The sequence below is a fragment of the Pangasianodon hypophthalmus genome, chromosome 16 (genome assembly GCF_027358585.1).
Source record: "Pangasianodon hypophthalmus isolate fPanHyp1 chromosome 16, fPanHyp1.pri, whole genome shotgun sequence".
Classification (NCBI taxonomy): Eukaryota; Metazoa; Chordata; class Actinopteri; order Siluriformes; family Pangasiidae; genus Pangasianodon; species Pangasianodon hypophthalmus.
In genome coordinates this window covers 18,972,106-18,995,132 of record NC_069725.1, presented here as the reverse complement: position 1 = coordinate 18,995,132, position 23,027 = coordinate 18,972,106, and the positions used below count along the sequence as shown (strand labels likewise).

The window sequence follows — 23,027 nt, the reverse complement described above, 5'->3', positions numbered from 1 at the left end:
AAACAAAAACAAAAAAAGATTATTAGTATGATATATGAATGATATATGGCAAGCATTGAAATAAACGTCTAATCAGAGTCTATTACATATATGGCAATATATTGCTGCGTGAATTGTCGTTGAATGAATGATCACTGCAAATTTGGTTTACAAAATGTCTTCCCCTTTCGTTATTTGTCAGCTTATAAAATAGCACTTGATCCAGCACATCCTATTTTGTTGCATTTAATCTTATGTCAAGCTCCAACAGTTGGTTGTGCACCCAACATAATGAAGACACACAGTCGTAATGTGTGTGTGGGATGTCGGTTTACCACCCCTTTAGTTCCCTGTTTTGAGAACTACTAAAAGAAGCAGATATCAGACAAGAAAAATGGGCTTAAGTAAAAGGGCAGAACTGCACAAAACTGAGACACGCTTCTGTTTCAGGCAAACTTCACCCCCTGCACAACTGTCTGAATAGTGCTTAAGTCTGTAGTTTTGTCTGAAGCTTATGGTTTACTGTTGTTCTTTAGTAGACAGAGCTAGACACACTCTGTAGATTGTCAATTTGTTACTTTAGCCTTTACTTTATTTGAACTGTTCAGTGAATAACTCTTTGCATTTAGTAGATCATCTGTAGACTATCAACTCATCCCTAGTTTATCACAATTTCAAATTCAGTTCAAGTAGATGGGAATGGTGAGATGTTCAGAATCTCTATCCAAATGTTTTCTAAAAATCCCTCCTGTGTAAGCGCTCATGGTCAACTTATAGTTTTGATGATGTACCTCGTAAAGCTCGTTCCAGACTGGGTTGAGGTCCTCCTTTATGACGCGGCTCTTGAAGGTCGTCCCTCCAACACGGATCTTTACGTAGGGATCACTTTTGCCCTTCACCATGCCGCCCATGAAGCTATCTTTAGCTATGAGAGCCTGGGCCTCCTTCAGGTGGATCCTCAGAACACCCTGGAAAAGAAGGATAGTCAGATATATTCCGTTTTAATGCAATGATTATTTAGCAAACAGCTAAATCTTTGGCTTGCTTTTGTATTCCTCAATAATAAGTATCAACAAGTTAAAAGTGTGTAATAGTTTTTGATAACTGATGAATAGACTGAAGTATGTTTTTAGACCATACTAAATATGTGAACTTTCCGTAAAAGTAATTTGATTAACTGGACAGTCTATTAGAGCAAAAAAAAAAAAAAAAAACATAAATACTCATACATTTCAGTTTTACGTATTTTGTGGTGGATGCTCACCTCAGAGGCAAAATTGGCATCTGGGCTGGTGTGCTGTGGACGCGTGGGTAACTTCGTGGTCCCTCCTGATGTCACGTCTGAGGTGAAACCTTCCTTTCCTCCTCCAGAGAATGGATCAGAGGGAAGTGGGGATACAGGTGAGGTGGGAATGGCCTCTTCATTAACCCAAAGTACCTGAGATGTGGGCACAAAGCAAACAGTTTGCACATTATGTGTTGAAGATTATTGTACTGTTTTAACCTGTTTTAAGTTGACATTTTTCAATGTATTACTAAAATGGAACAACTGTATAAAAAATAAAAAAAAAATCCAACTTTGTTCTGTTTTATTTATTTGGCACAACATGTCTCACAAAAATTTTCAAACATTTTAATTTATATTTCTATTACAGATGGTATGTTCAGATCTTTTTTGACCTGTGAAATAGGTTTAACAAGGGGTTTACTTGAGAGCATATCTGCAGCAATACAAAAAAAAATTCAGTCTACAATCTACTTTTCATTGACCAACTGGATATACTGATCTCACCCTCAGTATGACGTTCACATAGATGCGACTGGCAGGGCCCGCGTTCTCCAGCTGGAACCACTGGTCCATGCTGAGATCAGCAACAGAAAGCAGGCGAGACAGAGGGATGGACACATTGCCCAGGGACAGAGACCTGTCATCATCTTTCACCTGAGAGAGAGAGACCAGATATAAAAAAAAAAACAATCACACGAAATGCACAAATACAATATTTATACTGAGATCATATGACACTTTAAATGCACACAGGAAGACTCCAGTCAAAAAATTATAATTTAGGGGTGTCACAACCACAGTGATGAATACTTATGGAATCATAACTTGTTTATTTGTTTTTTTTATTTAACTTATAAGGCATGAGCAAGAGCGCGGTTATACCGAATATCAGCATGGCTAATATATAACAGCTGTGCTGATATTCAGTATAGCAATACAGTTGCGAGTGTGGTACTGTTTTCATACAATATTTCTATAAACAAGAAATTAATATCTAGTAACCCACATTTTGGACACAATATGGCCAAATATTTTGTTTATTTTTGCTCTGCTAGTTGAAATAGATCCCAAAGAAGCTACAATCAGTCTATAACCCATCAGCTAGCTGGCTTGCTAGCTCACTTTGATTTGTACATTCGCGTTAAAGGTGCTTCCTGTGAAACTGGCTTCCCTTCTTCCTCTTCATCTGACATTAAGTCAAAAGTTATATTCATGAAAATTATATAGTTTGCCATGTCCCCTGATGATGTCGCTAGCTCTACTGTAGCAACCATTTTGAACTAGGAAGTGGAATTTTATGTGCTGAACACAGATGAGAGGAGTGATACACACAGTGAAACATCCCAGTGCAGTTATACTAAATACAGGCTCTCTTGGAAGGCTGCTTGTCCAATCAAATTAGTGCTGTTGTATAATCGTAAATAATTTTGCAAAATTTATTCATTTTTTCCCACCACTTCAATATTATGGTCTACTCTGTTTAGGTTCATGACATTTAATCCCAGTTAAGTCAACTTCAGTTTCAGTTTCATGTTGTAACACTACAAAATGTGGAAAAGTTCAAGTGATAGCCATTGACCTTTGGTTATGATGTGCCAATTTGCATCATGCAAAATGGTGGCTAACTTCTTATTGGCATTAGTCTGGCCACTGTCTAACATGGAAACATGGCTAATTCAAGTGAAACCCCTATTTTTTATGATTCTCCGATTTATATCATGCAATTTGGTGACTGTACTTGGTATAAGTGAAAGAAATTAGTATTTAGTCATCCAGCTCCAAACAGCATAAATGCAAATTAGTGGCTAGCATCTTAAAACCACTCCGGTGATATCATTTCTTCAACACAGGCTGAAGAAGCAGTGAGGTTGGTGTACCATAAGCTGCTGAGCAAGTAAAGGCTTCTTAATGCAATCTGTAATCAGGTAGCAGTGAGACATGCCTGAATGTCAAGGTCCTGTTTGCGAGGGTCCTGGATGAAAAAGGTAAAGGCTTCCTCCCACACTGGGCTGCTGGTGCCATAAGAAGTCTGAAATGGAAAAAAAGAGGAGTGCGTACAGTAGGGGTGTAATGCAGTAACACTGTGTATCTGTTCAGTGCTTCAAATATCTGTATCAGAAATGGGCAAGATTTCTTTTTTGTTTTTTATGAAAATATGAACCCTACTACTATATGGTGTCTGTTTAGAACATATTATATGTGTCTGTTTAGAACATATTATCTGTTCTGCGTTCCAAATAACATACTCAATATTCGGTTACGTCTCCACTGTACATATGGGGATGTTCTACTGTAGCAACAGAAGTTGAAGACTCACCCTGCTCTCTTTGGTGGTATCCTGAACAGAAAGCTGCACCAAAGGACTAGGATCCCTATTTCCTTTCTTCAGCTGTATGAAAACACTCCACAGGTTATCCACATGTCCAATACACCAGAAACTATGCAAAATCAGAGCGCATAGGGAAACAGTTGAACCAAAACTGAAAGTGGAACTTACAGGAAGATCCTGGGCCCGATCCAGGTACACGGTCAAGATGGCGGCAGAGGGAGGATCAGTCGTCTTACCAAAGGTGGTGATGTTTTGGTTCTTCTGGAGGACCTGTGGAATAAAACAAGGCCTTGGTAAACCAATTGGCTGAGAATTTTTTATGGATAATAGTGCATCAATCAAACACAAGGCGTAATCTGTGTCTGATACTAGACTAGATTGGACTGATGAGTGACCTCTAACCTCAGTAAGGCGCTCTGCAGAGGGCAGCAGTGAAAGCCACTCGAGCTTGAGATGAACCTTTCCAGTTTGTGTATCCTTCAGATTGAACCACTGAAATTACAGAATGGGAGTGTGGAAGGGAAGAAAAATCAGACTGAACCATCTAGAATCAGGATGGGGGAGTGGAAAAAATGATGGACTAATCCACTGAATTCTAAAGTAAGGGAAACGTGAGTCATGCATTTTCCGTAAAACAGTGTGAAACACAGGAAATCGGAGAAGGAGAACAACGTTGACACATTACAGTGTTTTTATAGCAGGAAGATTAAAAAAAACTGGTCTTAACCTCATCCAAAACTTGTGCTTTCTTTACAATACCCAAGTCCAACTTGATCCTGTGAGCAAAAAAAAAGAACAAAGGGGAGTTGGGGAAGAGCAAGTCAGGAGACTAAGCAGGGGGTACATAAGGAAGTGTCTAAAAACTGACATTTTCATAACAAAACATTGTCATACCTCCCTAGGAAATCATCCTGATCAGGGTCTTTATCAAATATCTCCACTTCCAGTTCTTGGCCAGGGACCTCATGAACTATCACCTAACACACACACACAACAATTGCAGAAGTTAATACAACATTTATTTTGCACAATCATTTTGAGAAAGCCTAACCTCAACCTCTGTTCATCTGATCTAAGCGCATGATGATCACATCCTTATAAAAAAAAAAACACATGGTTGCTGTAAACATAGTTACTGTTAATCTTCACAAGTTCTTATAACCATGGCATTCTCCCAGCAACGGCGACAATGAAGCAACAGCAACAATGAAGAGTAAACAAAGGTGGAAGTCAGTAGAGATTAGTCTGGTAATTAAACACAAATTCACGTGAAGAATTCTTCAGGATCACTTAACAGTGTGCTTTGGGTTTTAGTTTGATGAGAAAATGCACAGTGGCTTGGGAACACCCATCACATGATGACATATTGACATTTCGTACTATGTATGTAGTTCTGAAAACTGCAGACTTTTTGAAACTGAACGCTTCTCTTTGGCATGCGTCTCAATCACAAGGGCTAGCATTTTAAGTGAAAATGGAGAAAACTGCATTTGAAGATTTCATTCTAAATGCACCACAGGAGCATCCTAACATCTTGACAGCAGTTTGTGTCCAATATCTGATTACAAACAGAATTAATTAGGCTTATGTTCATTTCGCTGAGGCACATGTATAGACAACAACTTGATCAAAGTATGACATTCATTGTGGGAGGAAATCGTACTTAGCTAGCAAGGTTTTAGCATGTTTAGGCAGACTGACTGCTTTGACCACTGCGTTTGTTAAACTGGCTCCTTACCCTGCATGATCTCTGCAGAAAGCCTTGCCAAGATTAACAAGTTAGTCTTGGATGTTCACCAGAATTCAGCAACCATACAACAGGTTTTCCCAGACCATCACACATCACACACACAAATACTGTGTATTTGTCATAGGCATAATTTTAAAAAACTGCAAAGTGTAGATTTTTTCAAAATAATGAAATATTATATTCTGTTCTGGACTGGCGTCCCATCCAGGATCCAGTATTCCTGCCTCAAGCCGAGTGTTCATGGTATAGATCCACAGTGACTCTGACCAGGATAAAGTGGTTACTGAATATTAATGAATGAATTTTCTGTACAAATAATATGTGTCTAAATGTTGTTAAAATGTTGTTGTGCCTTACTTGCTTCTGTCTCTACAGGTAACTTAAGACAGCTTCAATGATGTTTTTGTCTGAAAAGTAGTCTATTATTTAATATGGTTTCTTCAAAGACACAAAAGTTCTGCTTAAATTCTGTCTAAATTCTCTGTAACATTTTTGTAAAAAAAAAAACATATCTTTTTCTACTTACAAATAAATTAGGCTAAGACTAATGTACAAAGAGAAACGTTGAGAAACATCACACTTTACTAACACTGCTGACCACTGAGATGTGATATTTCACACCCTCTCACACCTCATACATCTCCCTCCACTGCGGGTTGAGGTTGTTGTCCACATGGCGTGACGTGAACGTTTGCGTGCCAACCCTCACTACGGCATACGGGTCCGACTTGCCAGTGATCACGCGCTTGATGTAGCTATCCTTGGCGGCCAGGTTCTCGGCTTCCAGCAAGTGGATCCGCACGATGCCCTGCGGAAAAGAGGATGAATCACATATTTCTGATGGAAAAAGAGAGAATAGGAACATTCAGGTCAGTTTGATTTAATATACGTATTAAATTAAAAAAGCAGAAGCTGCCTATGCTGCATCAGTGCACACAGAATTGTACTTAAACTGATTAAATCTCAAGGAAGTCTTAAAGATGTTATAGATGTAGGCCCTGTCTCAGATGCTAGTCATTTGTAGTGACTTGTCTTTCTAGAACATCAGCCATTTTAGGAAACATAGATACATAAAAACATGTTCTAAACTTTCTGATAGCTGACACGTGGATGTGAGCAGTGAGATAGTGTCATGATTGTGAAATAAAGAGGAAAGTTAACTGTTTAATCAGCAGATTATAGCTAGACATCATATTGCGCCCAACTCTCAGGCTTCAGCTGATGTTGATTCATGTAGAACATTGTCTCATACAAATAGCTAATGAGATATTAGTGTAATACTTGCTGAAATAAATTCTCAAAACAAGTCTGTCCATCAAACATGTAGAATAAACCCTGATTTTGGTGGAGAATTCAGACAATGTCAATGTTAGTAACAATGTAACTCAATCCAAAATGTAGATGTCTGTAAAGTTAAGCTTTAGTTGAGTTCATTTACCAATTTGATATGATGGGGAAACAGAGCATTCCTTTACTAGCAACAGTGTTTAATGGAACATGAACACACACATGTCATGGAGCTGTCTGACTGTAGCGTAGCTGCTGAATACTGCATTACCCGTGGCAGAGGGGAGCGGAGCTGCGCTACGTGCAAATCAGCCACCAAAGGGATAGTGAGGCGGTTGGGGAGCACCAGGAAAGAGGCGATAGCGTCCATTACCATAGTGTCCGACATGGCACTGTAAATGAACGCAGGGGGAAAATGGAGCAACACTGATTATCTGTGAGTCACCATGGTGAACTCAGCGGAGTTTAAATAATCAGACCAGTTTCCCACTGATACTTGATAGATGACAAACAGATGAGAAAACACTGCACAGGAACATAAATGGAACATTAAACTTATGGTATTCATGTCAGGTTAAAAAAAAAAAAAAGTGCTCCACTTACTTCAGACCTGGAATGTCCAATAAGTTGGTGAGTCCTGTCCAGTTGATATCCAGCATCTGCAGCAGGAGGGGGAAAGAAAAAGTAATAGGCAAAATATAAGAGGAGTAAAACACTTTTGGGCAAACTGTTATAAGTAATTGCCTTCACACCACTCTGTTGTTGCTTATTGTCCTATATTAGCGCATTCCATTGTGTTTTATTTCTTACATAAACTACTAAAACTACTTACGTAACTACTAAAACTACATTTTGGTGGTTCTTGTTTGTTAAAATTTTGACTAAAACTATACTAAAAATATACAGAAACTCACAGGTCTCTGGATGAAGAATATTGTGATAGCTCCAACAAGAGGAACATCTCCAATCAACGGCTCCAGGATCACCCTCAGCTTTCCATGCAGCTGAAATAGCAGAGAAAATACAGTATTTGTGGGACCCTTTCATGAAATAGATGTGCTGTTCTTCTCCTGTTCCTCAGATGCTTACCTGAATTCCTTTCACTCCAGCTTTGCAGAAGTACTTCTTCACCTCCACATTGATCTCCACGTTGCCAGCATAGCTACAAACAGAAAAAAATCACACCTATGCAGTAGATGTTTCTCTCCACGTAATTAACTCCAGCAAGTGAAGGTTAGTGAACAGACTAACCTGATATATAGGTCCAGCAACACCTGACGTCTATCATGCTCAGTGTGGGCCTTCACTCCAACCACCCTCACAGGCTGTATAAACAGTATTAAAGCTTTTTAGAGATCAATTGAACAGACTCAGGTGTGGTTTTAATTAAAATCCATGACTTTGAAGAATAATAAGCATATTATGAAGCAAGTTAAATCAATAAGAGACTGGCACCTTGTCACCCAGGTCAATTTTGGTGAAGCAAAATGTTTGAAGATGAGCGTTGGAAGATCTGATCGAGGGTACAACCGTCTCCAACAGAAGCTTCTCTAAATATTGGCCCACAAAAGGCCAGGCTTGCTTCAGGATCTACACAGTATCATCAGTATAAAACATTTTGGCAAGTTAGACATAATGCTAATCAAGTTTGATCCAGCCAAGACTACTGGCACACTGCATCTAGAAATAATGTTTTTGTGGCATCACATAGACTCACCAGCCACTTTAATAGGAACAACTGTTCACGCCTGGACATTCATGCAATTATTAAATCAGCCAATCGTGTAGCAGCAACGCAACTCATAAAGTTATCTCAGTCCAGATCAAGACCAGTTAATATTCACATCTAACATCAGAATGGGGCCGAAATGTGATCACAGTGACTTTAACTGTGGAATGGAAGAGTTCCAAAATAATGAAAAATTAAAAATATGATAAGCTCTTGCACAAGCTCTTGATAAGATCTTGCAGTTTTCTGGTTATCATGGTATCTGATTATGACTTTCAGAGAGAGGAGATTAAGTGGTTACAATACTGCAGCATCAGCAAAATTAGCCAATATTTTGGTTTCCTGTGTATCAGATTGCAACTTTAGATTTTCAGAGAGGATGAAATTAAATGACATACAAGACTGCAGCAGCAAAATTATTTAGAAGACTTTTTGCCATTATTTGTTCTTTAAATCGTCTGTAATAGATTTTTAAATAACACTTTGGCTACACTGTTTTTATATCACTATATCAATTAGGGGTGTAACACAGTGCCGCTACCTGTATCTGTGCCTGGTTAGTGTTCCAGATATCCTTGTTTGTATCTGTATCTGCTCAGGTCTCCGACTATTCATATCTGACCATAACACTCATACGTGCTTGTTGAACATTCCCATTCCAGATTTGGTCCCCCTTTGCTGTTATAATAACCTCCACTCTTTAGTGGCTTTCCACTAGATTTTTCAGCCACAAGAGCATTAGTGAGGTCAGGAACTGATGTTGGGCGAGGAAGCCTGGGGTGCAGTCAGTGTTCCAGTTCATCCCAGAGGTGTTCAGTGGGGTTGAGGTCAGGGATCTGTGTAGGCCACTTATGTTCTTCTACACCAACCTTGGCAAACCATGTCTTCATGGAGCTGGCTTTGTGCAGAGGAGCATCATCATGCTGGAACAGGTTGGGACCTCTTAGTTTCCGTGAAGAGAAACTGTAATGCTACAGCATCCGAAGACATCTTATGCAATTGTGTGCTTCCAACTTTGTGGCAATAATTTGGAAAAAGACCACATATATGTGTGATTGGTCAGGTGTCCACATACTTTTGGCCATATAGTGTATCACTGTGACTGTTCCTGAATCTGTAATAATTCATTTATTCATTCATTCATTATCTGTAATGCTTGGTTAGGTTACGATGGATCAGGAGCCTATCCCAAGAACATTGTGATGTGAGGCAGGGATACACTCTGGATGGGACACCAGTCCAACACATTTACATAATCATTCACAACTAGGGGCAATTTAGAGAAACCAGTGCACCTAGCTGCATGTTTCTGAGAGGTGGGAGAAAACCAGAGAACTTGGAGGAAACCCACATGGACACAAGGAGAACATGCAAAAGTCCATACGGACGGAAACCTGGGCCAGGATCGAATTGGGGACTGGGACACCGTGCTGCCCTGAATCTCTATTCAGCAGCTAAAAATTTAAACATGACTGCAATACACTGTCTATCTGTGTTAGCCAATCAGGAAACAGCTATTGATTTCAGCTGTTTAACATGTACATGAACTAGAATAGGATAGAAATGAATGGGAACAAAATGCTAGCTTGACGTTATAGGCAATAAGCCTGGGATTACAATGGAGTTATTGATATATCTTAGAGAAATAAAAAGGGCTGAGTAGCTAAAAAGCCATTTGAAATTTTGAGACTGACATCATCGATAACAGCTTACAGTAGTAACTGTTCTAAGAAAATGTTAAAGCAGGGAAAAGGAAAACATGCAGAAAGAAATGGAACTGCGCAAAAGAAAAAAACAAGAGTAAACACTGGTGTGTCTGTGAGATTTAAAAGTCATGAAAAGAGGTCAGCCGTATGGAAGGTAAATACTTTGCACAGTATGTTATGTTAAGCACTTACACAACCTAATTCTACAAATTCAGTACATGCAGGTATTGCTCTTAAGTCTCTTAATGCATGCATGTATGTCTTAGCTGAATGGGAGGGAGTGGCTTTGGAAAGATGTTTAGGTTTGTGGTGAAATCCCTTTAATGGCTCATAATCAGACTGGGGGAAAAATGTGATCTCAGTGACTTTAACCGTGGTATGGTTACGGGTGCCAGATGGTCTGGTTTGCATATTTCAAAAACTGCAGATCTCCTGGGCTTTTCACACACAACAGTCTCTAGAATTTACAAAGGATGGTTTAAAAAAAAAAAAAAAAAAAAAGTGACAGCTGCAGTGAGAAGAAATGCTTTGTTAAGAAGAGAGGCCAGAGGAGAACTGCATTTCAACGGCTACGGGAACTCAAATAACCACTCTTTACCACCACGGTGGCTCTTTACCACTGTAATGGACAGTTGAAGATTGGAAAAAAGACCAGATGATGTTTTTTGTTTTGGTTTTTTTTTTTTTACCTTGACCTGTATGTGCATGATTTATAAATTGCACTGCTGGCATATGATTGGATAATTGCATGAATGTGCAGGTGTACAGGTATTCCTAATAAAGTGGCCGTATTTCTCTGCATGGTCCCCGATGCACAGGAACTCACAGGAACCATCCACAGCTTTAGACTTGATAACTATGTAGGTACTAAAAAATATGCTTAAAGATGAATAACTAAATAATACTACTAATACTAATACTACTACTACTACTACTAACAATAATAATAACAATAATAATAATAATATTAATAAGAATAAGAATTCAGCAGATGATGCAACACTTAGGTTGCTGCTGTGCAAGTTACACCCCTATATTAGGCAAACTCAATGCAATGCAGTGATGACTTTAACTGTATGTGTTAACCCATTTAATAACAAAGTAAATGGACTAAATGCGCAGTAGCAGTAAAAATTACCCTATAAAAAATGGTGGTGCAGAATCAGGACAGCATCTCTAAATATCAAAATTAAATATCTAAATAAACAGTTAAGCAAATAGCCTCTATGCATCTCTTTAACCACATAACATCCTGTCATATCTAGTTCTAAACCACAAGACTACTTCCCTACTGACAACTAAGAATTATTTCCTGTGAACCACATACATATGCCATTGCAGCACTGCGAAAACATGGCCTTCACACCATGTTTCTGAGAAGTGTTGATCATTAATCATTAGTCAGTTATTCCAAAAATACTGGCATATCAGTTTCGACCATGACTAGAGTCAAAACTTAAGATTGTGAATTCCAGAGGCCCTTCTTCTGGAGTGTGAGGTATGCGGTTTGGAGCTAAGGGGCATGGAGATGTATTGATACTAATGACCCCAAAATGTTATTTCTACATGACAAATTCATCTTAAAAGGTACTACAACATTGTAAAAAAAAAAAATGACTGTAAATTTTACAGTAATTTACTAGCTACAGGGTTGTACAGGGTTACAGTACTAAAGTACTGTAAAAAAAATAATAATAATAAATTACAATATACACCTGTAAACATATTTACAGTAAAGTACTGAAATATATTACATAGTATAAAATAACACACAATCCAGTACATTTGCTCATTTGGCTGATGCTTTTTTTAAAAAAAAAAAAAAAAAGCTACTTATAAGTGAGCTGGAGGTTAAGGGTCTTGCTCAAGGACACAACCATGGCACTTTGGCAATGTTGGGATTTGAACACACAACCTCCTGCTCTGTAATTCAAAGCCTTAACCACAAAGCCACTACAAATAGCACAGCTAACTTGCCTTGAATTAATGCAATCTTTTAGTATGAGTTCATTCAGTGGTAGAATTGGTTTAATCAATGTAAGCTGGTTGAGCTAGTTTAGGTGGCTCAATGGTTAAGGCTTTGAGTTACAGACTAGAAGGTCTGGGTTCAAAACCCAGCAACACCAAACTGCCATGTTCAGGTCCTTGAGCAAGACCCTCAACTGTTATATTAGTTGTATCCAATTGTAAGTCACTTCTTCTTAAAGCGTCAACCAAATGAGCAAATGTTGCAGTACTTTACTGTAAATATAATTACAGCTGTTTACTGCATTTTACTGTCAGTTTTGTACAGTGAAGGTTTAAAACAGGGTGGTCAGAAATGAGAGAAAACTTCTTATACGTATGGAAGCTGTTACTATAGAAACGATAGAGTGCATCAAATTAAACCTTGTAACCGGGACTATTGTCCAAGCCGTGCTGGACACTACAGAAAGTTAAACAACACCTTCTGGCCAATCAGAATCGAGAATTCAACAATGCTGCGGTATAATTCTTTATAAAAACATGACACTTATGAACTGAAAACTATGATAGCGAGTAATATATACTGTGAATGTCCCATTTTATTTTTTATTTTTCTTTAAACACTGCTTGTGATGTATAAGCTCCTCTGAAATGACTGGGCAAAAACAAAAGTCTAAAAATGAACTCTATATACTACTGGTTTCACTCATGCTGTTTTCCCAGAAAAGGTCATAAAAACCTTATTATACATGACGTATTTATAGAATTATACACAAATTGTGTGTAGCTCAAAAGCCAGAGATAAACAGCAGCTGGACTCAAGGGTAATATCGCAGAGACATTTTAGAAAGATCATGTGCCAGAGAGAGAGAGAGAGAGAGAGAGAGAGAAAGAGAGAGAAAGAAGGATAGAGAGGCCTTGGATTTGAGTGAGCTGGTGAAAACCAGACCTTGCTACAATCACTGCTTTGTACAGTTTATTATATGCTTCCAACAGAGCAATAGAGTCTGTAAGTGCAAATAAAGAGCTCTGACTGTGCACTGATGTGCTCTGAGTGCTGGCAATTATACTGTAATGGAAAGACTGGCCCATAAGATAAGGAAACTCGACAGCACAATAAAACTTTACCCAAGTATTGGAACATATTAACATATTTTTGTACATTTTATTTTGTATGCACATGGGCAAATGTGTATACTAGTATTATAACATACCTTATTAAGCCATTCAACTTTCTCCACATCTGGAAAATTCACCTATAAGAAACGACAAGCACAAACTTGTAAATAAGCATTCCATGTTACAACGTCTTACAAAAGAAGTGCTATCTTTTGGTGAATAGTCAAATACCTAAAGGGGCAGATGATATGAAAACTCAGAGGAAGAGCAAAATAAATAGACGCTCTCAGGCAAGTTTTGGTTGTTTCTCAGGAAGTCATGAGATTAGACTTGAGATAACAACTAGTTCCTCTAAGTCAGGAGTTTTCAATGTGTTTTGTATAGCCAGAGATGACTTCAAAAATAGTAAAATAGACAAGTAGAGATTTATTTCATGAACATTATTTAAATGTGTACATACATGACCTACAGGGCAACTTGTTTTGGGGTTATTAGTGTTTGGATTAAACCCCTCCCAAAACAAGGGACCAATCAAACAGGTTAATAACTATAATATATAATATAATGGTGGGTTTTGATTAACTAAATTCCCTGGCTATGCTTCACAGACCCCTGGATAAGTAATCCAGAGATTGAATACTAATATAAAAGTAAACATATTAACTGTGAATTTTGTACTAAAAGACATCAACACGTCTGTTTCAATGAAGTCATGATGTGTGTGAACGGAACCTAGTAAGTTCAGACCTTCTACATTCACGGATTTGGAAATCTTCTGACCTAAAAACTGTAAGTGTACTGTTTGAGCCGAGTGTACAGATGAGGAGGTGAGAGACCTGGACCGACTAAAGGACTAAAGTGCTGCTACGTCAGCCTCTTTAGGTAGAGATAAAGCGAGGGCTAAATCACCCTGGCTCCGTTATCAGTGGGTAGTCGAATTTCATCGTGGGTAATGCAGGAAACCGTTAACCAAAGCGAAAACAGATCATGCTGATGAACTAGGTATAAACCAAAAAACTCAGACATTTCACTACAAACTAAAATCTTAGACATCATTGAAGATGACGTTAAGTATAAAGATTAACATACAAATGCTTCTTTAAGAGCAGCACATGAAGCAAGAAAAGTTACAAGTCATACCAATTGTTTAGGGTTAAGGCTTATACTCAAACTGGCACGTCTCTGAACTACACGAGAAAGTTTATAACCTTTAAGGGTTCTTTGGTTGTCCCTCTAAACAATCCTTAAAGGTTCAGTGTAGAATCCTTACAGTGTTTTTTTTTCATTGGAAGCTAAGAACCCTTAATAATCTAATGAATCCTTAAAGAAACCTTGAAGAAGCCCTTGTTTTAAGAGTGTAGGGAACACCAAGTCTAACAATCAGATTCAATTTAAACTAGAAGTGAAACCAGAAGTGGGTACAGCTAGAGAAGGGAAGTGGCACTGTGGCACAGATCCAACTAAGCTCTGTTCTTCTAAACTCATTCTTGCTTCAAATTCTGTTCTTTCTCCCATTCCACATTAACGCCACCACATTCTACAGTCTGGCCAGATCCTGGCTATATTTGGACATTTAAAGTATCAGATCTCCAGGGATTGATACACCAGCCTTTCGTAGAGCAGAATTTTGATGTGATTTGTTCATTTTGCATGTCCCTGTGGCATCTCATAGGCTGTTGTATCAATCCCTGGAGACGTGATCCTTAGATGTCCAAATATAGCCAGGATCTGGCCAGGCTGTGGAATGTGATGGTGTTAATGTGGAATGGGGGAGGAGAGGAACACGGCAAACAGGGAGTAGGAGAGGACATAGAGGAGCAGAATTAACAGTTTTGGCCCAGAGCATGTGATATGAATAAAATTTGAGAGAATAGGTGCAGTGAAAAACAGGACAAAAGTGTCTATCAGCTTCCTTTGTGCACGGTAAGCACCTCCAGCTTCATGTCAAGATGTTCTGACAGACAGATCTAGTAGTAGCAATGCAAACTGACTGAAGATGTGTTTATAATCTTAAAAACCTTGCACCGCTTATCCTACAGGCTGTCAGTTTTTCACTTTCAAGAGACATATTCAATAGATTTAAACTGACCATGATGCCGTAACCATAGTATTATAAGGTTTTATCTGAGTTGACTGAAGGTTGAATGGCAGATGAAACCTTATAATACTCCCAAGATCACAATATAAGATAACACCTGTATTAAGTGCAGTAACTAATACTACATGATTAAGTGCAGTGACGTACTAATCTTATATGATTCGGTGAACTGTGTGAACAATGTGAAGTAAGATGAAAAAGTAGGGCTGGGTGATATGATGATTTAGAGATATAATGATCACATGATCACATGAACAGCAATTAGCAAAGTTAAATAATACGATACATATCAAAAAGTGGAAAAAAGTGTCAAAGTAATTGCACACCATACCAACAAACTAGTCGAATATGTTTTAGTCATGGTGTACTGTTTATATTTTTGTGGTAATATATTGATAATTAAAAGAAGAGTTATAGAAGTGGTATACCCTTTTGGAAAGCTATGAACGTAAACATATCTCTACAAGTAATGTTTTAATTATGTATGTTCAGGTCTGTGTCAGATGATGATGATGATGATTATTGTTGTTGGTGTTGTTATATGCAAGGTTTATGTCCTCAAATAGTGTATGAACCTTCTTACAGGATTGACTTGTGAATAATGGTGAGGTAAGGCAATTCAAATCAGCTCTACATAAGCATGTTCATTATAAATGCCCTGGCCATGAAAACCTAACCATTCATATGTACAGATGAGATGAGTATACTGATCTGGAAGCTGACTTGAAGCTGAGAGATGTTTGGCAGATGTTTACCCCACACTCACTCACTCACACACACACACACACACACAGAGTGGAACACACATGTGCGTATTGCGTTGAATCCATCTTTAAACCCTTTCTAAAGCCTTACCCATGCCGGCAATTCCCGCTTGCTCTTGAACACTTGTGTTGTGGTGAAATCTTGCTCATTCTCCTGCAGATACATAGCGCTGTGCAGGCGGTGCTGCTTTCTATCACGGTGCTGCTGCCATCCCATGTACACAGCGAGGCCGAGCAGGACAAAAGTCAGGCTGAAGCCGAAATATCCAGCCAGGTAGACGGGCAGCAGTGCTCCGAGGCACTTCCCGAAAGACAGCAGCACGGAAACGGCTTGTTTGGCCGCGGTGTCTGGAGCAGGAGAGTCCTCAGCGCCGGAGCGCGGCCCCGCATCCTCCTGCTGCATCGCCGCTTCCCGCACACACACACACAAAAACCCAAAACACCCGCTACCTTTCCCCTCCCCGGACAATAAAGGCTTTCCTTCACAAAAGGAGAGGTGTTGCGCGTGCGATCATTTGCGCTTTGATGTAAAAAGCGATTTGCTTGAGCATGCAGTGGAGTTGGCTCGAGCGCTACGTGGCTGCGCTGCAATCATTCGGAGTAGAGTTTCTGCGCGCGGGCGTGTCGGGGCGGGTTTTCAGAAGCTCGTGCCCTCCATGCTTGTTGCTTCCTTTTTTCTTTTAACAACAAACGCATAAGAATCTATAGAGACAGTTTGTACATCGAACTGTTACAGTTTATTCATCATTTCTGATGTTAAACTATATAGCTTATTATATATAAATTATTACAGCTTTTTCTTTAGAGATTTTCTGTCTATAAGAAATAATGGGGGTTTGGCCATCATCTATCCATCCATCCATCCATCTTCTGTACTGTTTATCCTAAACAGGTTTGTAGGGGAGCCTGGAGCCTATCCCAGGGGACTTGGGGGACACCCTGGACAGGGTGCCAACCCATTTCAAGGCACAATCACACACTCATATACCCATTCACAGACTGTGGACAACTTGGAAATGCCAGGCAGCTAACAATACATGTCTGGGGGAGGAAACCAGAGTACCCAGAAACCCCCGAAGCCTCCGAAGCACAGGGAGAACATGCAAACCCCACACACACATATAGGGCGGGGGCAGGAATCGAACTCCCAACCCCATGGGTACAAGGCAACAGTACTAACCACTAAGCCACCCTGTCCCCCTCATTCAACATCAGTAACCTGGTCAGTCAAAGTGAATCTCTAAAGACACTAGAGAGCTTAGTAGCACTGCGAGCAAGCTGGGAGAATTAACTCCAGATGGGTCCATTACTTTGCCACCATGCACACACAGATTGGCACCTACAGGCAATAGTATAAAATAGCCTACCAGCATGCTTTGGGACATGGGAGGAAACCCACATAAACATAGGGAGAAGATGCAAAACTCGATACAGACATTAATCCAAGCTCAGGATCGAACCGCCAACTTCTGCACCACCATGTGGCCAATTTTTGTTTTAATTTCATTAAAAAAAAAACAAAAAAACATAAGTCTATAGACCTCTTTGGTGTTATACATGCAATTTGGTTGCAAAAAGACCTGAGTAGCCTAGCAACTTTACGTTACTTGGTTATAATCTAACTGAAGAATCTGTCAAGAGGTTTATTTAGGAGCCAGATGTCCATTTATTATTATGGATTAGCACTAAAAGACAGGGAGGGCTATGTGGCTAACACTTTCAGATGGTGTCACTCTAGAAGATCAGTATGGCTTGGTGTCCTGTCAGTAGCTAAATTATCATAAGTGGTCACCTAGCCTGCAATGGCTGGATATACAGACCGATCTCATAGTAACTTAAGACATACGAGTCCCTTGATGCTTACAACTTTGTTGTTTGCGCACATGTTCCACACCTAATGTTTTACGGTTACAACACCGAGGACACTGTGGCACTGAAAGCCAAATTTAATGAGCAAAACATGTCTATTATAGGCAACTCCTCAGCAAGAATGTGACCTAGCTATCTAGCGTCAGCTAGCAAGGTTCTTGATGTAGATTTTAGGTGTAGCTTAGTCCTGTAGGTTTATCAAAGCAATATAAATTAGGCATATTAGCTAACTAGCAAGCTAAGTTCATGTTAAATAGTTAGTTAGCAAGCCAACTTCACTGATATGATAGCTAACTAGTTAGCTAAGATGAAATTGGGGACTTCACAACCAGCTTCTGTTGGCTTGGAAAGGTGTCTAATTTGATAGTATGCAGTAAAGACTAATGTGTTTATGGACACTTTTTGCAAACAGGAGGCGCGATGGACGTCAGAATGATGTCTATCATCACTCAGTCTATATGTTTTGATAACCCATCAAGATTTCCCAGCCTATCGTGTAGTCTGGAGGACTAACATTGGTCAATTTGTAGATATTGAAAGCAATAGGTTAACCAGGGTGAGGATTTTCTTGGCTTGAGCTAGCTACTTGCGATTATTATTTTTTTTTTTATGTTTGTAACATACAAATCACCATTATTTAGGCTTTAGATTTGGGCTTAAGTGTGTATTGTTTGATTGCTCTATGCATTATCCATTGTGCTTTGGTTCTGGAACATCTTGCTTCTCTATAGGCATGTGTAATTGTATATTCAGTCACAAGCCTTACGTTTGAGCCCTACTCACATTACTTTTCCAAATAATGTATTTGCATGTGTATACTTCCACGCCTTAACAATTTGTAAACATTCAGTAATTTTGTAGCCCTCTTATGGCCAGTAGTACAGTCTACACCTGCTTAACATCCAACATTATCACAGAAAAGCTCAAAGCTAGCAAGGCTTCTGAGCAACCAGTAATTCCAGACACCCTGACACTATTCTGCACTTACCGCACTATTCTAGCCCTGCTGCCTGTGTCCAATGCCTTAAAAACCATAGCACTATATGCAAATGCTAGCACAGCAGCCATGACCAAATAACAGCAAAGCCAGTCATGTTACTCACTAATTTACTGACCATTCAACAGGCTTTTCTTTCACCAAATAGTGGCATTTAATATACAGTACGTTACAACAAGACAGATCAATATATCGTAAATTGTAGCTGTTAGCTAACTATCTAGTATGTGCATTAAAAATACCAATCCATTAGCCTTGGGGAGTTATGAGAGTTTCCCACTTATCAGCAGTCAAGGTGGACCAGATGTGAAAAAAAAAATGATCTATTCATAGGAGCCCTGTCCAATTATTTCTCTTTCCTCTTTCTTTGTTTATAGTTGAGGCATTCTAAGGCATTCTGACACTTTCACCAAGTAAACTGAATAACTTGTATATAATATGCATTTCCTAGACCTCCAAGATCTCTACAGTTTGAGAAAGCTATGGATTACCATTCAAATTTCACAACATTAACACAACAGATTGAAGTATTTCATGAGTAAGTCACAGTTGTAATGCATTAGGTATAATAGAAAATTACATTGTAATCATGAAGCAGAAGTATTTCATTGTTTACTTCTAAAAAGGTGGAAGGAACAAGCTAAAGGGGTTAAATTGTATAATTCAACTATTGGTTAGTGCCAATTTTTTTCATGCGTTAACAATCTGGTGTCAGTAATTAGCCACAAAGTGGAATTAGTGCCTGGGACCAGCTACACCATACTAGTTCTGCTCCAGTGCACATTTCTTGCTACGTTTTTCCCATGAACCAGTTGCCCAAGTCTAAACATTTTCTGTGAAATCTCTTTGGTTGCCAAAGCCGCTATAAGAAACCCAAGGTTACGTGTTTGCATTGGATCCAGTATCAATCCTGGTGACACTGGGTACAAGCTGGAAGAATTCACACTGGATAGGATGGCACTAAATTACAGGGCTTCATGCACACACATATTCATAACTAAGAGCAATTTAGCGTAGACAAAAAGCTGCATGTTTTTGGGCAGTGGGAGGAAACCAGAGAGACCCTGGAGGAAACTCAGACAAACACGGGGAGAACATGCCTTCACAGACAGCAACCCAAGCTCAGGTTCCAGCCAGGGACACTGGAGCTGTGAGGTGGCAATTCTACCCTCTGCATGCTCAAATTTTGAGACAAAAATTGATTATTGACCAATAATCCATAATAGTGTTTATAATTAAAGGCAAAAGACAATTCGGCAGCCAGGCAGCAGCTTGCCATCACAACTGTTACAAACCTGGAACATTTATTAAAATGGTCGCTGCAGGACAGGAAGACATCAACAGAACAATGTTTTTGGAAAACAATATTTTTCATGTTCTTTATAATGTTTCAGGTCTTCTTTAGCTAGAGCAGGCTGATGGACAGGTCTGTTTGTGGTGGCTTTTATTAAGTGAGCTTATGAAGTTTATTAAGTGAGTTTTGTTAAATTTTGTTACTTTATTAAGTGAGCTTTGCAATTACATAAAGTGCCAGTACAATGTGGATGAACTTGGTCAGGGATGTCCTGCAAAATTTATAAAGAGCTTAAATGGCTGCTGGTTTTCATTCCAAACAAGCCGGATCACACCTGCCATAAATCCTTAACCACACCAGGCTTTTGCCTTTTATTATAGAGGCCTTGAAAGAACCATTTAATGAGCTGGGAGCTATATTTGAAAAATCTAAAATGTGCTTTATGTCACTTCCTGTGTAATGGGACTTTCTTTGAAAACGGAAATCATGTCTAGGGATTTGGATCTGAAAAAGGTACTAAACTTCATCTTTCAGGTTATAAATGCTTGTCACTACGTTGCTACACCTTTTTAAATCCAAGGACACCTTTTTTTTTTTTTTTTTAACCTAAAGGATGCAATTTCTCTCATAATACGACCTTAAAAGTAGCACATTTACCTTGTCTGTACATCTCTACAGGACCTGAGTGTGTGTTCACTTAATTATTGCGCTTGAATCTTGGCTAGCACCCAGATGTAATGTTTTACAAGTTCATCCCCTGAAATTTAGGCCTTTTCACGTCTACCAATCTTCCCAAGCCTAAACATGTTGCGTGAAATCTCATTCATAGGCACTACATCCGCTATTGTGCAGATGAAAAGATCAACAAGCTTACTGAAAATTGTGTTAGTGCCTAGGGTAACAGTGAATACAGGGCTTTTATTTTTCTTCACATTAGAAGAGTGCTGGAGGTGTTTACACAATAGGACCATGTGACGAGCGGCACTGTTAGTGCTGTCAGTGGGTGGAAAATGTGCGTGACGAGTCGAAAGGGCCTATAAGCTCAGGATCTGTTAAACTAGTCATAGACACATCTGGCAGGTCTGCTACTTACTGCCAAGAGAAATCCAGAACACTATATTATAAATGGAGCTGTATGCCATTTTACTAGCACATGCATGTTAAAGAAATATACTGTAGGTTTACAGACCATTTTCATTCAACTTATTGAGTGCATAATGGCCAAAATTGCTCTCACATAAATTTAGATATATATTTTTGTATCCATTTGTGTTATTTTTTTTAATTTTTATTTTTTTTTAGAAATAGCATCCAACACATGTATAGTGTATATGTATTTCATTTTAAGAGCAAGCTGCTTCAACTTTATGTTGTACAAAGTTTACAGGTCTGACTCGGTTATTGTCAGACCAGTAAAAAGCTTCTCTTGATTTCATCACAAAGCTTGTAACCCAGAAGCACCTGTTGTTTTTAACTGATTCCACTAAGAGCACACCAGGGTCTCCTGATTACACAGAATTTAGTGAGCATTTCACGGTAATGTACACATAAGCCAACTGAATCACAAGTATAAAAGTCTCGGACAGATGGAGAGATAAAAGCTAAACAAGCTTACAGAAAACTAGTGTTGTCAAGGCTGTTATAATAGTAACATTTTAATAACTCACCTTTTTTATACCACACAATGCATAGTGTAAATATGTTTCATTTTATGCACCAAATATCTGGAACACATTAGCAATTAACATTTGCCAGGACAGTTTTAGAAAACAGTTAAAAAAATTTTTTTTTCCACATTATTATTTAACCAGCTTTTATTTGTCTTACTTCTACTGGCACATTATGTTTACATTTCTACTATTTTTATTGAGTATTTTTATACTTTTTTTATTTCTTCCACTGCTAGTATGTATTGCATTATTATTTTTACTATTTTAGACATTTTGTTTATTTCTCTGTTCTTTACTTCACACTGTGAAGCACTTTGAACTGCTTTTTAAATGTATGAAATGTGTTATTAAATAATTAATTTTTTAAACTGGTACTGCAGTATTCACAGGTATCACAAAGTGTAGTATTGCCACCCTTACACATTTATCTTAAATGATTTATACTTTGTAAAATAACTTCTTGATTTTCTTGACTGCATATTTGTACTTGTTAGAAATACATCGACTAAGGCCCTGTTTAGAATTGGTATCAAAATGTCTGTGGCATTGCACTGACCTCTTGTGATCACATCTGCTATACGCAACCCCAATGTAACACCAAAATCAAACAGAAATACTAGCCAATACCAAATGGAAAGTGCATAGAAATTTGCATTTACCCATTTATTTTTTTATGCCTTTGGACAATGTTCATAACTGAAAACTTGGATAATATAGTATACTCAATTCATCTTCAGCAACTTACATTGTCATGGTCATGCTTGCATTGGATCCAAAGCCAGTCTGGTAACACTGGGCACAAGATGGGAGAATTCACCCCGGATGGGATGGCAGTCCGCTGCAGCATACATTACACATACGCTCACAACTATGAAGTATTTAACAGACAATTCACCTACCTGTATGTTTCTGGACAGCAGGCAGAATCCAGCTGGAGACACCGGAGGAAACCCAGACACAACATGGGAAGAACATGCTTTCACACAGAGAGCAGTCCAAGCTCAGGATGGAACCAGGGACCCTGGAGCTTTGAGGCAGCCATGTTACCCACAACAGCTTGCTGTCACAACTGGTCCAATACCAGAACATTTAGTAAAATGGCTGCTGCAGGGAGCCATCAACAGGCCAATTTGTTTGTTTTGCTAACCAAAACAAGACAATATTAAACTTTTTGTAAATAATA

At 38.8% G+C, this 23,027-nt stretch overlaps 1 protein-coding gene and 1 long non-coding RNA gene across 2 annotated transcripts in view; one reads left to right on the top strand and one right to left on the bottom strand.

Moving 5' to 3' along the window:
* The window catches only part of esyt1a (extended synaptotagmin-like protein 1a), a 27,336-nt gene extending 10,711 nt beyond the window's left edge, over positions 1-16,625 (bottom strand). Inside the window, exons 1-18 of the mRNA XM_026920254.3 lie at positions 16,106-16,625; positions 13,248-13,289; positions 8,089-8,223; positions 7,885-7,958; positions 7,723-7,795; positions 7,548-7,637; positions 7,237-7,292; positions 6,905-7,025; positions 5,978-6,154; positions 4,491-4,573; positions 4,324-4,372; positions 3,999-4,088; positions 3,765-3,866; positions 3,585-3,656; positions 3,210-3,296; positions 1,772-1,921; positions 1,244-1,417; positions 771-947 (exon numbers count right to left, since the gene is read on the bottom strand). Of these exons, the coding sequence (XP_026776055.3) occupies positions 771-947; positions 1,244-1,417; positions 1,772-1,921; positions 3,210-3,296; positions 3,585-3,656; positions 3,765-3,866; positions 3,999-4,088; positions 4,324-4,372; positions 4,491-4,573; positions 5,978-6,154; positions 6,905-7,025; positions 7,237-7,292; positions 7,548-7,637; positions 7,723-7,795; positions 7,885-7,958; positions 8,089-8,223; positions 13,248-13,289; positions 16,106-16,417 (2,064 nt within the window). The 5' untranslated portion in view covers positions 16,418-16,625. The remainder of the gene's footprint in view (positions 1-770; positions 948-1,243; positions 1,418-1,771; positions 1,922-3,209; positions 3,297-3,584; positions 3,657-3,764; positions 3,867-3,998; positions 4,089-4,323; positions 4,373-4,490; positions 4,574-5,977; positions 6,155-6,904; positions 7,026-7,236; positions 7,293-7,547; positions 7,638-7,722; positions 7,796-7,884; positions 7,959-8,088; positions 8,224-13,247; positions 13,290-16,105) is intronic.
* LOC113530357 (uncharacterized) lies at positions 14,913-23,027 on the top strand. The gene is made up of 2 exons (XR_003403141.3): positions 14,913-15,075; positions 22,762-23,027. It is a non-coding gene; the product is annotated as an uncharacterized LOC113530357 (long non-coding RNA).